Source organism: Serinus canaria, chromosome 14 (genome assembly GCF_022539315.1).
Source record: "Serinus canaria isolate serCan28SL12 chromosome 14, serCan2020, whole genome shotgun sequence".
Lineage (NCBI taxonomy): Eukaryota > Metazoa > Chordata > Aves > Passeriformes > Fringillidae > Serinus > Serinus canaria.
In genome coordinates, this window is record NC_066328.1 from 9,345,990 (window position 1) to 9,365,326 (window position 19,337).

Below are 19,337 nucleotides of genomic sequence, written 5' to 3' on the forward strand. Positions count from 1 at the left end.
TGGTTGGGAGGAAAAGTCCTCTCCTGACTGACAAGGAAAAGAAGTTGACAGAGGAGTATTTGCTCTTTTCCTGTCAGTAGTTTAAGCTTTGCCTCACACTGTGCAGTGCTGCTGGGAGTCATCCCAAAAGCACTGAAGTGACCACAGAACCAAATCCTGAGCAGTGGTTGCAGTACTTCAGGCTGTCCACCTTCCCAAACTGTATGGGCTCCCACTTGTTCCCTCCATTTTCCATTAGCAGTCTGAGCAAGCCACTCTCCTGTGCTGGTCATCTGAAGACTTGCTTAAAGATAAAGTATTTTTAAATTCCTGTCAGTGTTGCCTGTATGCTTGGCTCAATCAGAAGTGAGCTGTGCTGTCATAGAAATTGGTCATGGGACCATCCAGTCCTTTCCATCCAGTTCTTTGTATAATTCTCTCTAGTAATACCCTGCAGTTGTATTGGGCAAAACCATAAATGCCCCAAGTTAAAAGGCACATCCTGCTTCTGTTGTGTGGCTTAAAAGGCCTTACTTGTGGAAAGCTATTGCATCTACACATTTAAATTTCAGAATTTTCTCTTTTTGCTGCAGGCAAGCAAAATCCACTGCTCTTTTGCTGCCCTTTCTTTGCTCTGTAGTGAATGAAGAGTTTCAGCTAAAGACATGATATCTCTAATGTGACACTTAGCTATGCTGTGCATAGTTGGCATGGTGATCTGTTCCTTTCACCTCCTATGTAGTGTTGAGGGGGAGCCCTGATTTCCTTCCCAAGACTCCCACTTGAAAAGTGGCTGTTGTTCTGCATTGCCAGTGGATACATAATGTGCTATCAGCTGCTATCCATGGTCTCCCCAGGTGTTACTGCTGGATCATCCTCTTCCTCAGGGGGTGCTAAAATTTTTTGTGACCTGAATCTTGCTATGAAAGTGTACTAAAGAAATTCAGAATTTGCAGACTTCCACTCTGTAAAGACTAAATTTGTGTTAATGCATACTATAAATAAAATGTACTATAAGCAAAGGCTTTCAAATGCAAACATCAGAGAAAATCTGTTTGATTTCAGCTATGGCACTACCTAAGTTCCCCATTTGTTTCTCCAGTTTTGCACATACAAATGCTCCACAGAGAGAAAAATATTACTGAACTTTCCCAAAATTATTTATCTGTGAGATTCTGCCTTGCAGCATACATAATGAGGAGGGGGAAAAAATTTTCTGTTTGACAGTATTTTGTTGGTTTGATGCAGTGTAAAGAAAAAGCTTGAGGCCACTTCGTTTTGGAGGATTGATATCTGTATTTATAATGGTGGTATTACTACACAAAGCTCATTCTGATCACCCTCCCTCATTATTTGCTGTGCAGAAAAATCAGATGCAATCATTTTGTTAAAAAACTGAAAGCAGAGTAAGAGAGTTTTAAGGCAGTATAGATTGCCCCACTGTCCCTAAGGCAGCAGGACAATACAAGACTGTGTATTTTTATGTACAGTGCTTGGCACAGCACAGCATTGCATTTGTCCCACATTACTTCAACATTACTGTTTTCCATGTTGGAAGAGGACTGTGATGTTAAGATGTGATAATGTGACAGTGTGGAGCTGTAACACTGAAATCAGAATGGTGATTCACCAGAATTCCTGAATAGTAATTGGTAACTGATGCTGGTGAAGGCACATGTTATGTTGGATAGTATTTCCTGTATCTGTGCTAATCTGTACATAGCCATCTCTGAAACACACACCACTACAGTGTGGCCAGCATCTCCTTTTTTAATTTCCATATTAGCTGGCATAAAATTTTTCAGCACCTCTTAAATATGCATGGATATGCATATTTTAACACTTTATATTATTAATGCAAGTATTAATGTATTTGGGTAAGAGACTTAAAATGTTCAGTTAAACTCAGCTTTCTTTTCATATTCAGTAATTTGTATTTACATATTTTAGAAAGAAAAGTTGGCCTAGAAGCATCTTCTGATCTTGAATCAAGAGTGAAGTGACTTCAAAAGAAAAATGCTTCTGAAAGGAAATCCATGCTTATCTATTATTAATATCAGGTTGAACTACTTTTAGTATTTAGAGAATACAGCCTGTAAGGGTGGGGTTTTGGGGCTGAGCTAAGCTGGTTTTAGGACTGGCTGACCTCAAGGGAGTTGCTGTCCCCTGTACCTTTGTGCTGCCAGGAGTTTCTGCTGTGCCTGTTTTGTTGTCTTGAGCAATTCTGTGGTCCCTTGGTGAAACCATTTGTCCTGCTGAACTGGGGAAAGAAACAACAGGGTCCAGGCATTGAAGGCAAAGCAGTGAAGGAACACATAGAGAAACCAACTCATTACCTGTGAAATCTTGCTCAGACCTTGTCCCTGTGTGTTTTTTCTTCTTTCTCCTCAAGTGATGCTCCTTTATGTGATTGAAAGTGGTTCTTTCATTTAGTTGCTGCAAAACATTTGGTTTCCTAATGGAAATACATAAAAACGTTGAAATAAGACACAGTATTGCATTAAAGGATGCCAGTATAATATAATCATGACCTTCAACACTGCCTGCTCATGAAAATAAAGAGCACAGACAGTAAAAAAACAATATTTACTAACTTAAACACACCCTGCTTTCTAATGGCCAGTGTCTGTGTCAGAGGCCTAATGAGGAGCTAAAAAGCAAGGGAGGTGCCTCTGCAGTTTCAGTGGAGTATATCTGTATCTGTTTCGGTGCGTGTATCTGTGGAGGAAGGTGAGGATGGGAAGTTGCTGGGAAGCACCTCTGTGCTATGGTACCGCTAACAAGGGCAGCTCATGGCTCCTGGGCAGGATTAGCAGCTCATGCGAGAGCTCTGGGAAGCCTCTCCAGTCCTGTTCCCCTGCACAGCTGTTGGTGCTCCTGTTCTCTGCTCACATCACAGTCTGTAAAAGACATCTGCTCTTGCTGCTGACTCCTCTGCCTTTTGTACTCCATAGACAGAAACCTCTGCAGGTACCATGGCAGGGCATGTCAGTTGGGATATCTGAAGTAAGATGGTTTTTGGGAGGCAGGTAAAATTTTCCTTCCCTCCAAATCAGTGTTATCTGGACCCTGATTTTGCAGTTTTGCAGTTGCCTGCTTTCTGCTTGACTAGAGAGACTAACACATTAACAAATTATGTAGGGCTATTTCTGGCCAGAACACAAACATAGTCTTGCCTTATTTGAAGTAGTTCTTATGGCCTATAAGAAATACTATTTGTTTTTAACAAGAGATGATTTCACGCTTGATGGTACTGTCACCCTGCTGGGCCTTTTCTATATGGAACAAAAAATGTATTTCATATTTCCAATTTTTATGCTTTTGTCTGTTTAAAAAAAAACTACACAAGTATGTACCACTGATATAATAAACCTGCTTTGCAGCAGAAGTAAAAGGAAAAAATCTCAAAGGTGTAGCAGGTCAGAGGGAAACTATTTCCTCTAAAATCCTGAAAATGTATTTTTATGTGGTAATAGTATTCATATTTTTAGGGTTTCCTCCCTATTATTAGAAGCACAAAATGATAATGTCTTTACTGTAACTTTCCTGCATAGTATGCACTTATCCTAAAGAAAAAAAAAAATGTTTTCAGGAACATCTTGTAATGGTGTGATTTCCAGCAGCTAAACAATGAGAATGATGGATGTGCGTTGGAGGTTCTCTTCTGGGTTTGGCCACTAATGTGATTTCTGGCCACAGAGTCCCTTGTGATTGAAAACTCAAAATAACTCTGCAAGCCATGGATTCTGTCCTAGATTCCTCATACCACCAACTGGTGATTTTCTTGTGTGTGAAAGGATATTGTGTACAGGATTATTTCCCCCCCTTAATGGAAGTATCATTGCTCCTATGCTGGAACATGCTCAGCAGTGCTAAATAGCAGATTCACATAGTAAGGTAGTTCAGGGAGCAGCCAAATCCAGCTGGTTTTACTGATGGAATTTAGTGTAGATACAGTTTGTTTCTGCTATTCAGAAGGATGTCCTCCTACGAAAACTTCTATGGAATTTTTAAAAGCCAGAAGTGGTTGGAGCATTGTTTATACATCTTGTCTGAAAGCTGGAAAATGTTCCTGTAATCGAGTTTTAAAAAAGGGAACATGTAGGGGGAAAGGAAGAGAGAACAGCCTGAGAATATCCTTTGAGGCAAATGTTCTGAGACAATCAGATTTGTTCTCAGAGATGAATGTATATTATTTTAAAGGCCAGAAGAAACATGTCTACTCATTTTGTGTCTGGGTAAGGAAAGGTTTGTTTAGTTTAAAGCCTTGCATTGTGTAAACATCTTTACACTTGCAAGATGTTTCAACTGCAGCAAAATTAAATTCCATCTAATTGTTTTTTGCTTGGAATGCAAATATTGAAGGCCACTAATTTGTGACTGACACAGAAGAAGGAAAATGTTTATCTTTATGAAACTAAGAAGTTAGCTGAGCAAAGAGAGTCAGGGTGCTGTATTGCATTGTAAGTGGAGTTACAGAATTAGTATTTTGTCTGTGTTAGATATCGTTAGATGTTTGCTTTCTGCTGGTTGTGGATATTTTACTGTGTCCTCCTGAGAGACTGAACTCTGAAGTCAGTTGAAGGGGTCAAGTGAGGTTGCTTTAGACTTTGGCTGGTGACTGGCAATTAAAAGGCTAATGAGTGAATTTAAACACAGGAGTTTGCTTCTTATTGCTGGAGAGTTGGAAAAGATTTAAATTTTACTACTGAGAAAGAGGACAGTATCATGACCATGGGCCTGGAAAGTCCTGGGTTTCTGTTTCCTATTATGGGATTTGCTCCTGGTTTTCACTAACCTGTGGGAACTTTCCTTGCAAGCTGATCTCTTGTAGCTCTTTCTCAATCTCTTAAAATTTTGAGGTTTTTGGTACTTGCTAGCTCAAAAATGCTTAATGTTGAGAGTTGTGGGATAATGTTCTTCTTTGGATATTGTACCTGAGCTGTCCATAGTGGAGAATTACTTACCCAAGTGACATCACAGCTGATGCACAATACACTGATTTCTGTGCTGAGATGCAGTTTGTTTGTTTTCCCTAGCATGGTGTAGTAAATGGAACTGTATTAAAAGTGTGTTCCATTAAGTGTTGCATTACAGGTGTACATTTAAGTACATACAGTTCAGTTACAGGAATTAAATTCTATGGGCCAGGATGGAATATATGAAATATTTTTCTGTGTTTTTTTCTGTTGGTAGTAGGAGTAGTATTGCAACATATATGGTGTTGTGTGTTTCTTTCTGTTTGGCCAAGAATATAATTTGTATTTTCAATAACTGTATTCTTCATTAATAAAATACCAGTAGTATATTGACTTTCTATTTAGTAGTACCTGGAGGTCTGAAGTTCTAGAAAAAGGAAATGCTCTCCCTGTAAGCTAAAAGATTTCACAGAAATGATTTACATTAGAACATTGTCTTTATTTAAAGATTAGAAGATAGCATGAAAGAATGCTGCAGCTGTAGCTTGTTCCCTGTACTGAAATGCTTTTGTTCTTTTTTAGTATTTAAATGTTCATGCTAACTCCTCCCATCCTGTCTGCTTTGTGTTTAGATTGGTGAAAGAAAAAAAAAAAAACAACCCAGAAGTGACTCAGAGAGGACAGCTAGAAAATTTGTTTTACAGAACAAATGCATAATACGTGCTCCATGAGTTATTTTGTGTGGAGGATTATGTAAACACACGAAGAAAAAGAAGTGTTTGCTGGGGGCAAAAGGGTCCCTTGGGAGGGGGGGTTCTTGCCAAAGCACATCATCTCTTACCATGTACCTGCAGTGTTTGCTTGGGACTGTGAAGATGTTTTAATCCAGCATTGTGTTACCCTCCTATGTTAATATTTCAAATTAATTGAAATCTAGAAATACTGTTAGCCTTTGTTATAGACACAGAGTTGAAACAGGAGGTACAGTAGCCATAAAGTCCCACAGCCTCCTGGAGCAGACACCTTCCAGGCTGTAATGCCACATGAAATCTCTTCAGAAAGTTTTATTTGGTGCATTGAGTTTCCCACTGATACATTTTCTACAGCATAAAGAGCAGCATGGAGGAGAGAGGCAGTGATGAAAAGCAGTAGAAGGATGATGGTGAGGCAAACATCTTCAGTATCACACAGAGGCCAGTTCATGTGAATACAGGTCAGTGCACTTGGGAGTGATCCTGGTGAGTCACACATCCCCCTGTGCTGGTAGTGTGAGGGGAAGAAAAATACTGTCTATACCCAGAGTTTCTAGAGGTTGAGCAGTACTGTAACTCCCACTCAGTTATATCCTGACTCTTTTACTCTTGTCAAAAGATACTGAAATATTTTGGCTCTGATATTTAAATACCATTGTTTAAAGATGTTGCATTAATGTCCAGTTTTATATACGTCCTCTTCAAGTGCAGAATCTTCTTTTCCAGCAGACTGCTTGTCTAGTATGTGGCAGATAAATACTTGATGTTGTTCCCTAATGCAAAATGTAGTCTGACTCCATTTAGCTTTTTTCTTTTCTGTCTAACAGCATCATTAATTATACTGTGAGGCTTGTCTCTGCTGTGGCTGTGATCAGAGGAAAGGAAAATACAGCAGACAGTATTTGCGTGCTGTAGGAAAACACTGAGGTGTTTGATTTCTCTTTTTTTTTGTGGGTTGCTTGAGCATAGAAAACTGTTACAATTCGTGTTGATTCCAAAAAAGCAATTTCAGTTGTTCCAGATATTCCAAACCTGTCCCAAGGAGCCTTCACTGCATGGCAGAGTAGGGGAGAAGAAACTGCAGTACCACTCACTGGTGTGCAGATTTGGGGAGGGCTCGTGGCAGTGGCTAGTCCAGAGGTTTAGTGACTCAGCTTGAAGAAAAAGCAACACCATCTATGAGTTCTAAATATTTATTGCTTCAAGATGATTTTCTCTTTGAGGTTTGATTATTATTTCCGGTTGCCAGTGAAGGTGAGAGGTACCAAAATGTGTTGCTTCAGCATAGAGTTAAAAATTTAATAGTACTAGTACAATACTAGTACTGCTACTGCAAAGCTGCTGTGTAATTTCATCTACAATACTGCAAAAATGCTTTAAAGTCTCTGAGTGTGCTTCCTAACTAAGAGAGTGATTATATATGGTTTGCCTTTTTTATAATCAACATTAGGTAGCAGCATTAATTTTTTTTTTTGGCAGATAACTAGTTGGAATATTTGTGGTGTATTTATGTACATAGTGTGTGTGTAGTCATTAATTCTCTGTGGTATAGGATCTTGGAGTAAACATGTAAGACAAAGATGTAATGTAGGGACATGTATTGATAAGGTTTGATGCAAAAAGAATCCTACCACTATTCACATGCAAGAGATTTTTAGGAGTGGGTGGCTTTGTGATGAGGAGAATAAGCAGGTAAACATATTGAAGTCTGGTATTTGTTCAACAGAAGACTCATTTCCTAAACTGAAAGTAATTTAATCATGTTTGTATCTGGAGTAGCTAAATGAAATCATTTGCCATAATTACTTCTTGTCTAACAAGGTCTGTTGCCATTTGGAGTTTGTTATGATTCGGATCCTAAAAGGAAAGGAGCTTAACCAGTGGATGTTGAAATAATCAATATATTTCATTATTAGGACTTGAACAGAAGCTCTGTTCCAAATGTATGTTTAAAACTCTCTTCTCAAGCTGAACTTTTCTTTGTAATCCTGTTGCTACAGTCTGTTATGTGTGTATAGGACATAAACCAGTGGCCTTGACCATCCCAAATGACTGCATTTGTTGTGTGTTGCTCTTACATACCTTATTAATTACTTTTGTTGTTCCATTTTACTGAGCTGGAAGGAAAAGCTGTTCTGTAATTAAGGAGCTATTTCCAAGAAAGTGGGAAACATTAGAACTGTTATTACAGGATCGTTGCCCAGGAGGTGAATATTTGTAGTTGGTGTCTAGTGCTGTACAAATGAGCAGAAGTAATCTCTGTCCAAAGAAGTTTCTTGCTGGGGAACATCTGATGGTTCAAGAAGAGCAGTGGTTTTATGCTGATGATTTTTGGTCTTTGCTGGTTGTCAGACAGACACAGGGTGAGGGTAGGATGAGTGACAGACACACATTTGCATCCTCAGTAGCAAATAATATTTATCAGCAGGGTCATATATTTCATCTGGCATGGCCAAGGAGAGACCTAAACTTGACTTAAATGCTACAGACTCACCTAGAAGATGTTATGCAAGGCCCATGTTTGTGTTAGATAACTGATTCTGCTGCTGCATTTGTGTGTCCTACTGCTGGGAGGTATTTGGTGTTAGGTCTGTGTTGGGTTGCATCTCTCTCTCCAAAGCAGCCAAATGAAGGGGCACTGCTGGCATTAGGGGATGTCTGAAGCAGCACCAGGATCCACATCTTGTGGATAGCAGTGGCTAGTCTTTGGCTTTTTTCCCTGGAAGATAGTCATATCTTCTGAATCATAATTAATTTACATGAAGAATTTTGGTATGTTACTGATGTAATAGAATTATATCCAACTTGAATTTGGCAATTAAGCTGTAGAACCAAATCTTGCCTCATCATATGATAAGAAGATTCCTTTAATTGTCTGTTTTTCCTTTGAAAGAGAGATTCTGTCCATAGTCATTCATTCAATTTCCTTAGGATTTTTATAAAGCAGATTACAAATATATTAGATTTAGATTTCATTTATGTTTGTTTTGATTTGTTTTGGGTTTTTTTTCCTGAAAATGATGTAAAAGAAATGTTCTGATGTTTCATATAAGCTTATTTTTCCTAATCAGTTTATTAAGTTTTATGTGTGATGATGAGGTATCAAATGCTGAAATACAAATGCTGAAAAATTGTACCTTTTGCTTCATTCCAGTGCCTGATGACCTTTCCATGGAAGAAAGAGAAGAGCTTTTAAATATTCGTCGCAGGAAAAAAGAACTGATTGATGATATTGAGGTAATTGATTTACTGTAAAGGTCCTTAGAAGACTCCTTCAGTAGATTAAGTTGTAGACCTAAATATGAATTTCAGGTAATGGTTCTAAAAGCATATAAATGACTTAAACAAAATACTTCTAATAGTGAACAGGATTTATGCATCATACATGTGCTTTAAAAAAGATTGGCTTCTGAATTTATGTAATGCAGTATGTGCAGATGTCCACATTTTATTTAACTCATTAAACAGCAGATTGGCATCCAGGATAGGAGTGAGTGAGAAATGTGGCTTAAGAAATCTTATTAATTGATAATGGCAGCTTGGTCTTGGTGCTCTGGACAAGCACACAATGAGAGTGCAGGTTCATGTATTTAAATAGTTCAGTTGTGATAAAATCTTTAAATACCTAAGGAAGCCCTGAGATTGTTCACTTTTCTTCAGGTAAATAACAAATATTAGAAAATAAAACCTAGTAGATCATATTATTACGTGACAGATGATTTCAAAAGATGTTCTAATGTAGCTTAATGTATTGTCCTTCTTTTACAGAGATTAAAATTTGAAATTGCTGAGGTTATGACTGAAATTGATAATCTGACTAGTGTAGAAGAAAGGTAAGTAATGCCAACATCTGGACATGATTCAGTAAGATCTTGGAACAGGTCTTCCAGGAACAGCAAGTAAAAATACCTTTCCCATGCTAAACAAATGATGGATTACCTTTATTTAGTCTGTTATAAAGCCTGACTTTATCCCATGCAGGTGTGTCATTTGTTTGGCTAGAGAATTTGTTGGATAGAGTGTAATATTTTACTGTCCAGTTGATAAGGATATGGGTCTCTGAAGCTGCATTTCCTTAAAGGAGTTGAAACTAGTATCCTAATTTTCTCCATTTTGAAAAGTGAATGTCTTAATTTTGTAGTAGAAAATACAAAGTAGCCACAACAAATGAAAGGTTCACCTAGAAGTCTTTTTGTAAAAGAGTGGCTGGTAAGTGCTTGTTGTTTCTTCATTCTCTCCATATGTAGCAAAACTACACAAAGAAATAAGCAAATAGCCATGGGAAGGAAGAAATTCAACATGGACCCTAAGAAGGTAAAGAATTCTTTTCCCCTTGTCAGAAATCAAGTTTCTGCTTGTAGTATGTTCTATGACAAATATTTCTATGGCTTTTTAAAAAATATTTCTGATAATGTAAGCTCACAGGCCTTACTTGCATGTCCTGTAACACACTGAGCAGAGGGTTAAATTGGAAGCAGCCATCAGGTCAGGTGCCAGCTGTGTGCTTCTTTCACTTAAACAAACCCTTGATAATGGAGGTTACTTATCAACAACCAAATATGCCAGGTATTGATTGGCCTGGCTTGCCTTGTACCTGACAGAGGTGTTCTATGTTGATGTGTCAAATATAATGAATTTTTTTCATGTGTGGTTGTTAGTGAGGCCATACTTCTTTTTCTTTAATGCTCTCCTATTTTATCTTTCAAAATACCTTTGCTATACTTTTTGTTTTCATACAGACTTTTATATTTGGATATCTAAAGCCTCTTTCTGAAAGGCATGTGTGAACATCTGTATTTTTGTACATACATGTGTACATATAGATGTGTACCTATCTGACTTGTACAAGCTTGGTTACCAGTTTCAAGGAGTCTGCTCTGCCAAGAAGTAATGCAGTTCTTTCTGCAATGCCTCTCTGTTTCCTAAATTGTTGTGAATTTTCTGGAGAATTTGGAGACCTGCACATTCTCTTACAGACTTCCCCTGCAATGTTTAAAAGAGCTTCTTTGACATATTTGACCTTTTGCCTTTGTTTTTCATATTTCATCTTCCTTGCTTTGTTTTATTGTCCTCTATTGTTTGTAACTGAGATTCCATTTTGAATTTCTGAAGAGTATTCTTTAAAGTCTTCTTGGAAATTATTTAGCATTTGTTTTTCTGTGTTCTTGACTTGTTTTCTTTCCAATTGTATTAAATTCAGTTACGTTTTGGTGGCTTTTCTGCAATGTTCCAAGTACAGTGTGGCTTCTGTTCTTCAGACTGTTTCCAGTTTGCCAGAAATTCTCAAGTACAAGAACCCTTTCTAAAATGCTGGCCATGTCTTTTATTTTTATTTTCCACTGGTGACTGCTTAACTTCTGTTCTTTTGAGGGCAGAATACCCCCAAATATCCTGGTAGTTTCCTGTGGTCCTCCAGCTCTTTCAAGTCCTAGAAGTTTGTGGCAAAGTCGCAGGATGATGTCAGATGCTTTCATTCCAGCATTAACTATTTTTTGTTACGGTTCTTGCTGGATGAAATTATTTCTATAAATACATGCTGTGGCCACATTGCTACTGTAACATAATTTAAATGCGGTGAGCAGACTCAGAGTAGCAATTTCTTAATAATGCCTGTGCTCAGTGGTGGCTGCAGAAGCTGTCTGCTCTAAAGCTCGGTCGTGGTGTTGCTTGCAGCTGCTGCAGTAAGTTCCAGACAGCTGAGGGATGTACACATCCTTTGGTGCTGGGAAAAGCTACCTGGGGCTCACTGGGAAAAGGGTGCTTTTCGTTCAGAACCAGGAGGGAAGATGCTCTCTGGATTTAGGAATGGCAAAGAACTGGGGTAATAATGCTTGAGTTGAACCCACCAAGTTTGTTCCTTTAAAACCAGGTAGCAGAGGTCTCATATTTTCATATTAGCAGGAGCACAGTGAGGTAATTTTCTTTTATCACTTCTATTTGAAGACCATTCCATATTGATGTATGTGTGTAGAGCAGTTCTCCCTTGCCCCCTCTGAAAAGAGGTGAGTTTATGTACTTTCAGGATGTTGTGCCTGGGAGTTTGGGTTTGGTGAGCTCCTGTGGGAGGGGCTGTAATGGTGAAGTTTGTAAAGCACTTCAAGAATCCCTGTGCAGAGACAAAGTTGTGCTGGAAATTGGCTGTGCTGAAGTTGGTACTGCCTGTGTTGGGCCCAGGAAATTCTCTGTGACAAAGGCAGGGTTTAAATAACTGCAAAATTTATAATTGAGTTACTGTGCAAGAGATGAAATTCAAAGCAGATTTCATTGCAGTGATGTAAAATAAAAAATAAATCCATGCAATATTTGTAGTGAATATTGAAAATGTCTGTAGCAATGAGTTTTGTGTGGGTAAGTTAAACTAGTACAGCTGTCATCTGTCTCCTGTCAGTCTACAGAAAGAAAATTTGCATCAAGACAAAAGATAGTGTAGGAGGTGGGGGTTTGCTTGGCCTATTTTGCCATTTATTCCAGACACTAAAGTTGTTGTCCCAGACAAATTACTTTTCCTGTCTGTTTGACTTCTGGTTCTTTAACATCTTAGGAATAATTAAAAAAAAATCAGGAAAAGGAAAATTAAATTTATTTTTTCAGTGTGGGAAAGTGTCTGCTTCTGTGCACAGAAATTTGTTTTCAATACTTCAGGTCATGTCCATTATCAGTAACTTGTACAATTTCAAAAAACCTATTCAGATCAGTCTGTTTATACCAAGCATGAATAATATGGTCCAGGTGTTGAACCAAAGGAATCTGCTGTTTCTGATATCAGGGGAGAGATCTTCTTTTATTTTTAGGGATGAAAGCTTTTTGTATAACTTGGGCTGGCAAAAAGCATTATGTTTTGTAGTCAAATATTGTACAAATAAGCTTTGAAGGGATCAGTTTTGAGGAAAGCTCAGCAATTTCTGGTTCAAGATATAATGGATATATTCTTTGCAAAGCAGTCATGTCTGTAGTGAAATAACTTATCAAAATATTAAGTTGTCGAGAGTGCCATCCTGGCATGGAATTTTTTCAGATGATGATGAAATTGTTCTGAGAGAATTACATTCCTTAGACTTTCTAAAAAAAGTTTCAAGCTTTATAACATCACAGTTTACTTTCACTGTTAAATTAGGTCAGAAAACTGACCTTTTTTTGTCAAGCAGGTAACCATTTCATTATTAAAAACTTGAATTAATCAAACAGAAGGATTATAATGCTTTTGAATGTTACTAGAAGGCCATCTATGCTATATTTAAAAATGGGATTTTTTTCAGTTATAATGAAGTAAATAAAACTCCACTTGCAGTATTCTTGAAATTATGAAATAGTCTAGTAGAGGATATTTGTAATAATTTATTAACCTCTTTTGTACATATTTGGAATCCAAGACATTAAGACTACTTAAAGTTTCCATATCTACTTTAGATCAGCCAGTTGTTAGAGTTGGAAGAAATCAGGAGTAGCAGCATCTGTGCTGGGGTCTGTGGGCTGTACAGAGGATGGTCATCTCTGCATGACCTGCTCAGTGTCAGAACAACATCCCTCCCATCCTTGCCATAATCTCTGTGTAACTCTTAGTCTCCTTTCTTTGCCACTTTCCAGAGAAGTCTCTGGGCTTCCCTGGTGTGTGCCAGTTGTAGGGCAGTAATTTATGGAGGAGTAGGAGTCCTGGGGCTTGATCAAGTACCCTCTGAGGGACAGGGTAAGACTCTCCACCTGCCTTTGGTAGCAGCTGACTGAGCAGCCCTTTGTGAGTAGTGTAGCTCCAGTCCTTTGTGAATAGTTTAGTTCCAGCACAACCAGAATTCACTGATAATCCCAATGTCAGCATCAACCCTTTTAAACCGGTTTCAGTATCTTCAGCTGTGACTTCCTGCTGCAAGTAGTGGCTTGATGTATTGGGTTGCAGTTTGTAGATTATACCAGATGCTTGATTTTGTGTCATGCTGGTAATTAAGTAGTTTCTGTGTACCTCTTCATTATATGATTTTGCAGATTACGGCTCTGCAGACATTGATGCAATGTTGGGAACAGGCCAGCTCACACATTAGCTCCAAAGAGCAATGTGCAGCCATTATTCAATTAATATTTGATATTTTAAATAAAATACTGAGGGTTGAGGGATTCAAACTGCCACCTAGTACTTCCAGCCTTAAAAATGTGTTTTCATTTTCATCTTAAAACCAGTACTAAATATTGCTTATCTAACTGAAAAACATTTGTTGACCATTTTATTAAAAGAAATAAAGATCTGTAGGTAATGTAACTCTTAATGTGCTGTGTGTATGTCTGTGTCAGTATATTAATACCAAATGTTATGAGTGCTATTTACTCAAATGCTTGTGGAAGGAGCCATAACATTCCTTTTCCTCTGGAATTGCTCTTCCTAGGGAATACAGTTTCTGATAGAAAATGACCTCCTGCACAACACTGCAGAAGACATTGCACAGTTCCTTTATAAAGGAGAAGGATTAAATAAAACGGTAATTGGAGATTACCTCGGTGAAAGGTAAAGTAAAAATACTGGAACTTTGCTCTTGAGCTTGCAAAGCACTTTCACAGGTTTTGGGTAGTTCCCTTCCCCTTCACAGGCTGCAGGAGAGAGCTGCTCCAGTTCTCTGAGATCCATAAAAGCTACAGTGGGGATGTAAAACTGCTGCAGTATTGTGTTAGGTTGTTATTTTTAAATGGGTACATCGTGGAATGATATTTAATGAACTATAATTTAGTATTTTGAGTAAACCAAAACGTTTGTCTGTAGTGCAGAATTCAGTACCATGAGCTTTTGGAATGTCTGAGAGTTGTTTGCAACACTCCTGGTAACTCTCAGTACTGTGTCCAGAGGAGGAGTGATTTACAGTCAGTAATAATTGGACTGTAAAGAAATTACTTACTAAAACAAGTATTTCCTGGGACAGTAGTTCCAGCAGGTTTTGGTGTTGTCACTTCCCTGCACACACACGTCCCATTGCTAAGCAGGTGTCTCCAAGGGCAGCTGCACCCTGTCCTTATCAGTCCTGGTACAATCAACATGCACTGTGCATATTTATGCACACTGTTGCAAAACACAGTCAGAATGCAAATGCCTTCCATTGCTGTGTAACCCAGGAATTGATTTTTAAAGGCAGCTGAGAGAGGCAGCAGTGCAGTGGGTTGAAGTGTGTGTGTGTGTATGTGCTGGCACACGTTCAGTGCCACCTAGGGAGCTCTCAGAGGTGACTCATTTAGAATGTGCTCCTGTGGTGCTGGGTTGTGGCAGGTCCCTTTTGAGACACTCTTCAGTCTGGTTCCAGCAGCAACAGCGTGGTTTTTGCTCAGCAATTTCCTCTTGGCTTTCATAGGTTCAGTCAAAGTTTTTACTGTAATATGAGAATTTTGAAAATAGATCTTTGTTATGAAGTTTCTATGCAGACTATGTAGACATGTCAACAGTTTTTATACAACAGAATTATGTCTGAGGACATTCTCTCCTGCTTTGCCATCCCCTCTCAGGGGCCCATCATAAATTACTTCTGTATTCTGGCTAAATATAGCTGAAGACAAGACCAGGTTAGTCAGCAGACTGAAATATTTGTATAGCATTCTGCCATAAAGAGATAGAATCTATATTAGTGACTTTCAAAGTCTTAAAGCACTCAGCAAGCTGAAAAAAATGAATGGTGAAATGGAATAAGGTAACACTTAAAAATATAGCAAAAAATATAATAAATAAGGGATGAATTGCATCCTAGAAAAAGACTTATGATTTCTTTCTGTGTGGGGAAATCTTCACTTCTCTTTTTTTAAGTGACTTTCTGGAGAATTTTATTATTTGTCTTGTGTCTTTGGAGGTGTACCCAGCACAAGTACTGCATGCCTATAAACAAAATTTATAATTTGCTTTAAGTAAAAACAAACCCCTCTGGAGTGCTCTCTTTTATTACACTCTCATGCCACTTCATTGAAAAGCAGTTGCCCAGTTGAATTGTGCATTGTTAATTTGATGAGAATTGCTTGGATTTGCTGAGAGAACTGGTGTGTTTTTCTGTAAAGGTATAGGAAGATGCTAATGAATGAACAGTTGGTTTTGAGGTGTTTACTCCTGAGTTGCAGGTTTGTCTGACTATGCAGGTAGTCAGCAGAGCAGCAGGTAATTCCTGGTGGGTGCACACCTTTCTATTTTTGGGTGGAGGCTGATACGCAACATTCTGTCTTGGTGAGGTATTCAAAGCACACCCTGAGGATTATAAACCTTTATTCTTCTGGCACAGGAACTCAGTGATGGTGTGGGCCAAGTTCTGTCCATCCACATAGTTTTGTGTTCATTACATGTTTAAATGTTAGTTTTGAATTTAAATACCCTTGTACCAAACAAAGCATAATTTGGCTTATGATTTGCATACCAATATGAGATGGGTGAGAGGAAGCCCATTCAAAACTGATTTTAGTTTGTTCTACCAGTTCTTGGGAATGGAGTAAGAGTACAGTACATGCTAAGCAGCTCTTTTCAAAAGCTGTTTTTTTTCTTGGATGCAATCAAAAGAAGCATTTCTGTTTCTTACCTTTGTATATAAATTAAGATACTGCTTCAATATTTTCTGTTCTTAGAGTGGAAAAAAGATAGTTTGTTAATTATTTGTTGTATGGCTAGAGAAATTAGTCTTACATTAACCATTGTTTTAAGAATTCATGGCAATTTCAGCAAAAGGCTTTTTACTGATTAAATTTCTCAGGTATCCTCCTATGTCATGGAGGTACAGTAATAACAAATGTCAAGTACAGTAGAGTAATAATAAATGTGAAGCAAAGAAGGCAAGGCTATTTTTAGGTCATTTAAATAAGCAGTTCTAGAATAAGTTCAAATGTACTGGCTTTTGCTAACCTACCAGCAAAAATGGGCAAAGTACTAGTGTGTAATATGAAAATACCTTTCAAATAAATATGTAGATTATTTCTGATGGCTTTATTGGATCAGTGTGAGTGTTTATTTCCTTATTTATTTTCAGAAGCAAATTGAGATAACTAACAAGTCTTTAAAGGTCAGAATTGTAATTGTCTATTTCTATTTTTGTCTTTCACAGAGATGAATTTAATATTAAAGTTCTTCAGGCTTTTGTTGAACTCCATGAGTTCGCTGATCTCAATCTTGTACAAGCCTTAAGGTGAGTAAATTCTTTCTGGTTTTTTGACTTGAGCTTCCTCTATCAAACTGCATGTTTATATGAGTCACTGTGTTGATTTATTCGTCAGAAAGCTGCTCTACAGCTCAGCACTACTGTACAAATTACTGTGCAAGTGAGCAGAGACAGCTCTGTTTAACCCTTCTGATGGCTTGTGTGTGTGCTGCCCTTGAGGGTGAAAAGTCCTGGTTATTTCAGGTTATTTTCAAATGCAAACAACTAAAACAGCTCTTAATCCTCAGTTTGCCTGCCATATGTGGACATTTGAAGACCTGTTTTATATCTTAACACAGAGATAGATAGATAGATAGATAGATAGATAGATAGATAGATAGATAGATAGATAGATAGATAGATAGATAGATAGATAGGCTAAAAAAGAAATAGACTCTTTGAGTAATTTTCTTCCTCCTTTTACCTCAACTTGTCCTTTTGGGCAGGGAGGGGGAGAAATCCACTGATCCATGCTCTCACTGATTGTGTTCAAGCACAGAGAGGTAAACTTTGAAACAAGTGATTTCCTTCTGCTTGCCTCAGTTGCCCACTTGTCATGTGAAAGAAAGTGTGATATCTTAGTTTGTTTTCTTCCCTTGCTACATGAACAATTCCCTTGATTTATCTGGGATGCTTGCATACAGTGACCTTGTGAGATCCCTTCTCATCTTGGTGAAAATCCGTAACAGATTGATCAAATTAGGTTGACTTAGACAGTTCTGCCTGGTTTTTTGCCCCAAGTGACTCCCTCCTGACACCAGATAAATGGAAATGTCCATGTGATCTTTGTTTCTGGTGCAGTGCCTTGTGATGTGGAGTCAGAACAGCTTTGCTATGGTTGAGTGATGTGGTGATGATAACTTGAGCTGCCTGAGGCTTGGGCCAAAGAATCCTTTTCTGTGGCTGCTGAAGCTTGTCTGGGAAGCTTCGTATTCCTGTCTCTTTTACCCAGTTTGATATTAGGTTTGACTTTATTCTTCCTTAGCAGCTGCTACTATTAAATGTTTGTATTTTGGTAGCTTACAAAATTCGTGATCTGGGTTGGAACCTTGCACGAGGTGAGTAAAAGACAGTACATAGAGCTGACAAGCTAAAGATGGCCTGTGACACTTGAATATGATGTCCTAAAATGAAAACCAATGAAGATAGGAATAAATGGTTGTTATATTGGCATCCAATATACAGGGAATAATGAGAACTTGTTTTGCATGGCAGAGCATGTAACTTTGCTGGTTTAGATCCTGGTTTAATTCAGATAATTCTTTTGCTAAGAGATAAAAGAATAAATGATGAAATTCATTGGAATGTTTTAGTGCCACAATGTGCCAAAATAAATTTCTGAAGACTTCTGTCCTGTATGCATTCCAGTGTACCTCTATGTAGAAATAATAAGTTACAAAAGTAAACTCTGTATTTCAGTTTATGCTGCTAAGCAGCAGCAAGATCTGCTGCATATATCACAGAATTACTGAAATGATGACATAAGTTGTTCTTTTTAAGGCCTAGGTCTGATTCTTGTAGGGTGAGCTTGCAGTAGACAGGCAGCACCTCTCTAAGCAGTGGGGTTTTCTTGTTGTTGTTACCTTTTTTAGAAGGTTTTATATGAATTTAAGTAAATATGTTAATTCTTTCTGTATTCCTTGTTTCTCTCTCCTTACACCAGAAATATTTTGTATGATGTGTCTTTTTACATTGTGAATAAAGTCTAGCTGACTGTTCATTGCTTTTTGTAGCCAGGAAACCCAGGGAGGATTGAACTCATTTTTTCCCCCCCGTAGCATTCTCATGGCAAAAATGGGATGCATACAGAAAATTGTTTACTAGTCTGGAAAAAAGAGGGAGCCTCAGAATATGAACTGCCATATTATCTTGCCTGATAGCATGCAGTGTTGCTGGCTGAGTTACTGGGCTAGCCATCTGTGCATGTTGCTTTATAATAGCTCCTGACTTGTGTGTTGAGAGATTAAGAACATATTTCTAGGACATTCTATATAGACAATGCTGATTTTTTTTTTTTTCCCTTTTCCGTTTGTTTCGGATTATTTGCAATAAAAACCTGATCTATAAATACTGGAATGAGTCTAATAACTATTCTTCTCTTTTGTAGGCAGTTTCTGTGGAGCTTCAGACTCCCAGGAGAGGCTCAAAAAATTGACCGTATGATGGAAGCTTTTGCTTCGCGCTATTGCCTTTGTAACCCAGGAGTCTTCCAGTCTACAGGTCAGTCACAGGAAACCACAGGAGTTCTTAAGTACTTGCATGATCCAAACATAGTTTTTATTTTTATATATGTGTGTGTGTATGTTCTTCTACATCTGATGCAAAGAGGTAGTGGCCAGTTGGAAGTTAGGGATAAAATAATGTGTGAAATAAGAAATACCTGAGGAATGAGAAAATGTGATCCACTAATCCAGGAGGTGCAAGCTTATGGTCAAAATGCATTTTCATTTATAAAACATCACAGAACTGCACAGAATGTTCTGGCATTGCTGTTCTGTTTGGCTGTATACACAAATAGATTGCTCTTGATCACTTAATTTAAGGAACAGATA

At 38.0% G+C, this 19,337-nt stretch overlaps 1 protein-coding gene across 2 annotated transcripts in view; it reads left to right on the forward strand.

Annotated features, from left to right (window-relative positions):
* The window catches only part of CYTH3 (cytohesin 3), a 49,058-nt gene that overhangs the window by 16,235 nt on the left and 13,486 nt on the right, over positions 1-19,337 (forward strand). The window contains exons 2-7 of one of the 2 annotated variants that reach the window (XM_009091862.4): positions 8,805-8,887; positions 9,419-9,483; positions 9,898-9,964; positions 14,023-14,141; positions 16,693-16,773; positions 18,893-19,005. In XM_009091862.4, the coding sequence (XP_009090110.1) occupies positions 8,805-8,887; positions 9,419-9,483; positions 9,898-9,964; positions 14,023-14,141; positions 16,693-16,773; positions 18,893-19,005 (528 nt within the window). Of the gene's footprint in view, positions 1-8,770; positions 8,888-9,418; positions 9,484-9,897; positions 9,965-14,022; positions 14,142-16,692; positions 16,774-18,892; positions 19,006-19,337 lie in introns of those variants that run through there. The other variant, XM_009091861.4, reaches the window with a different exon arrangement.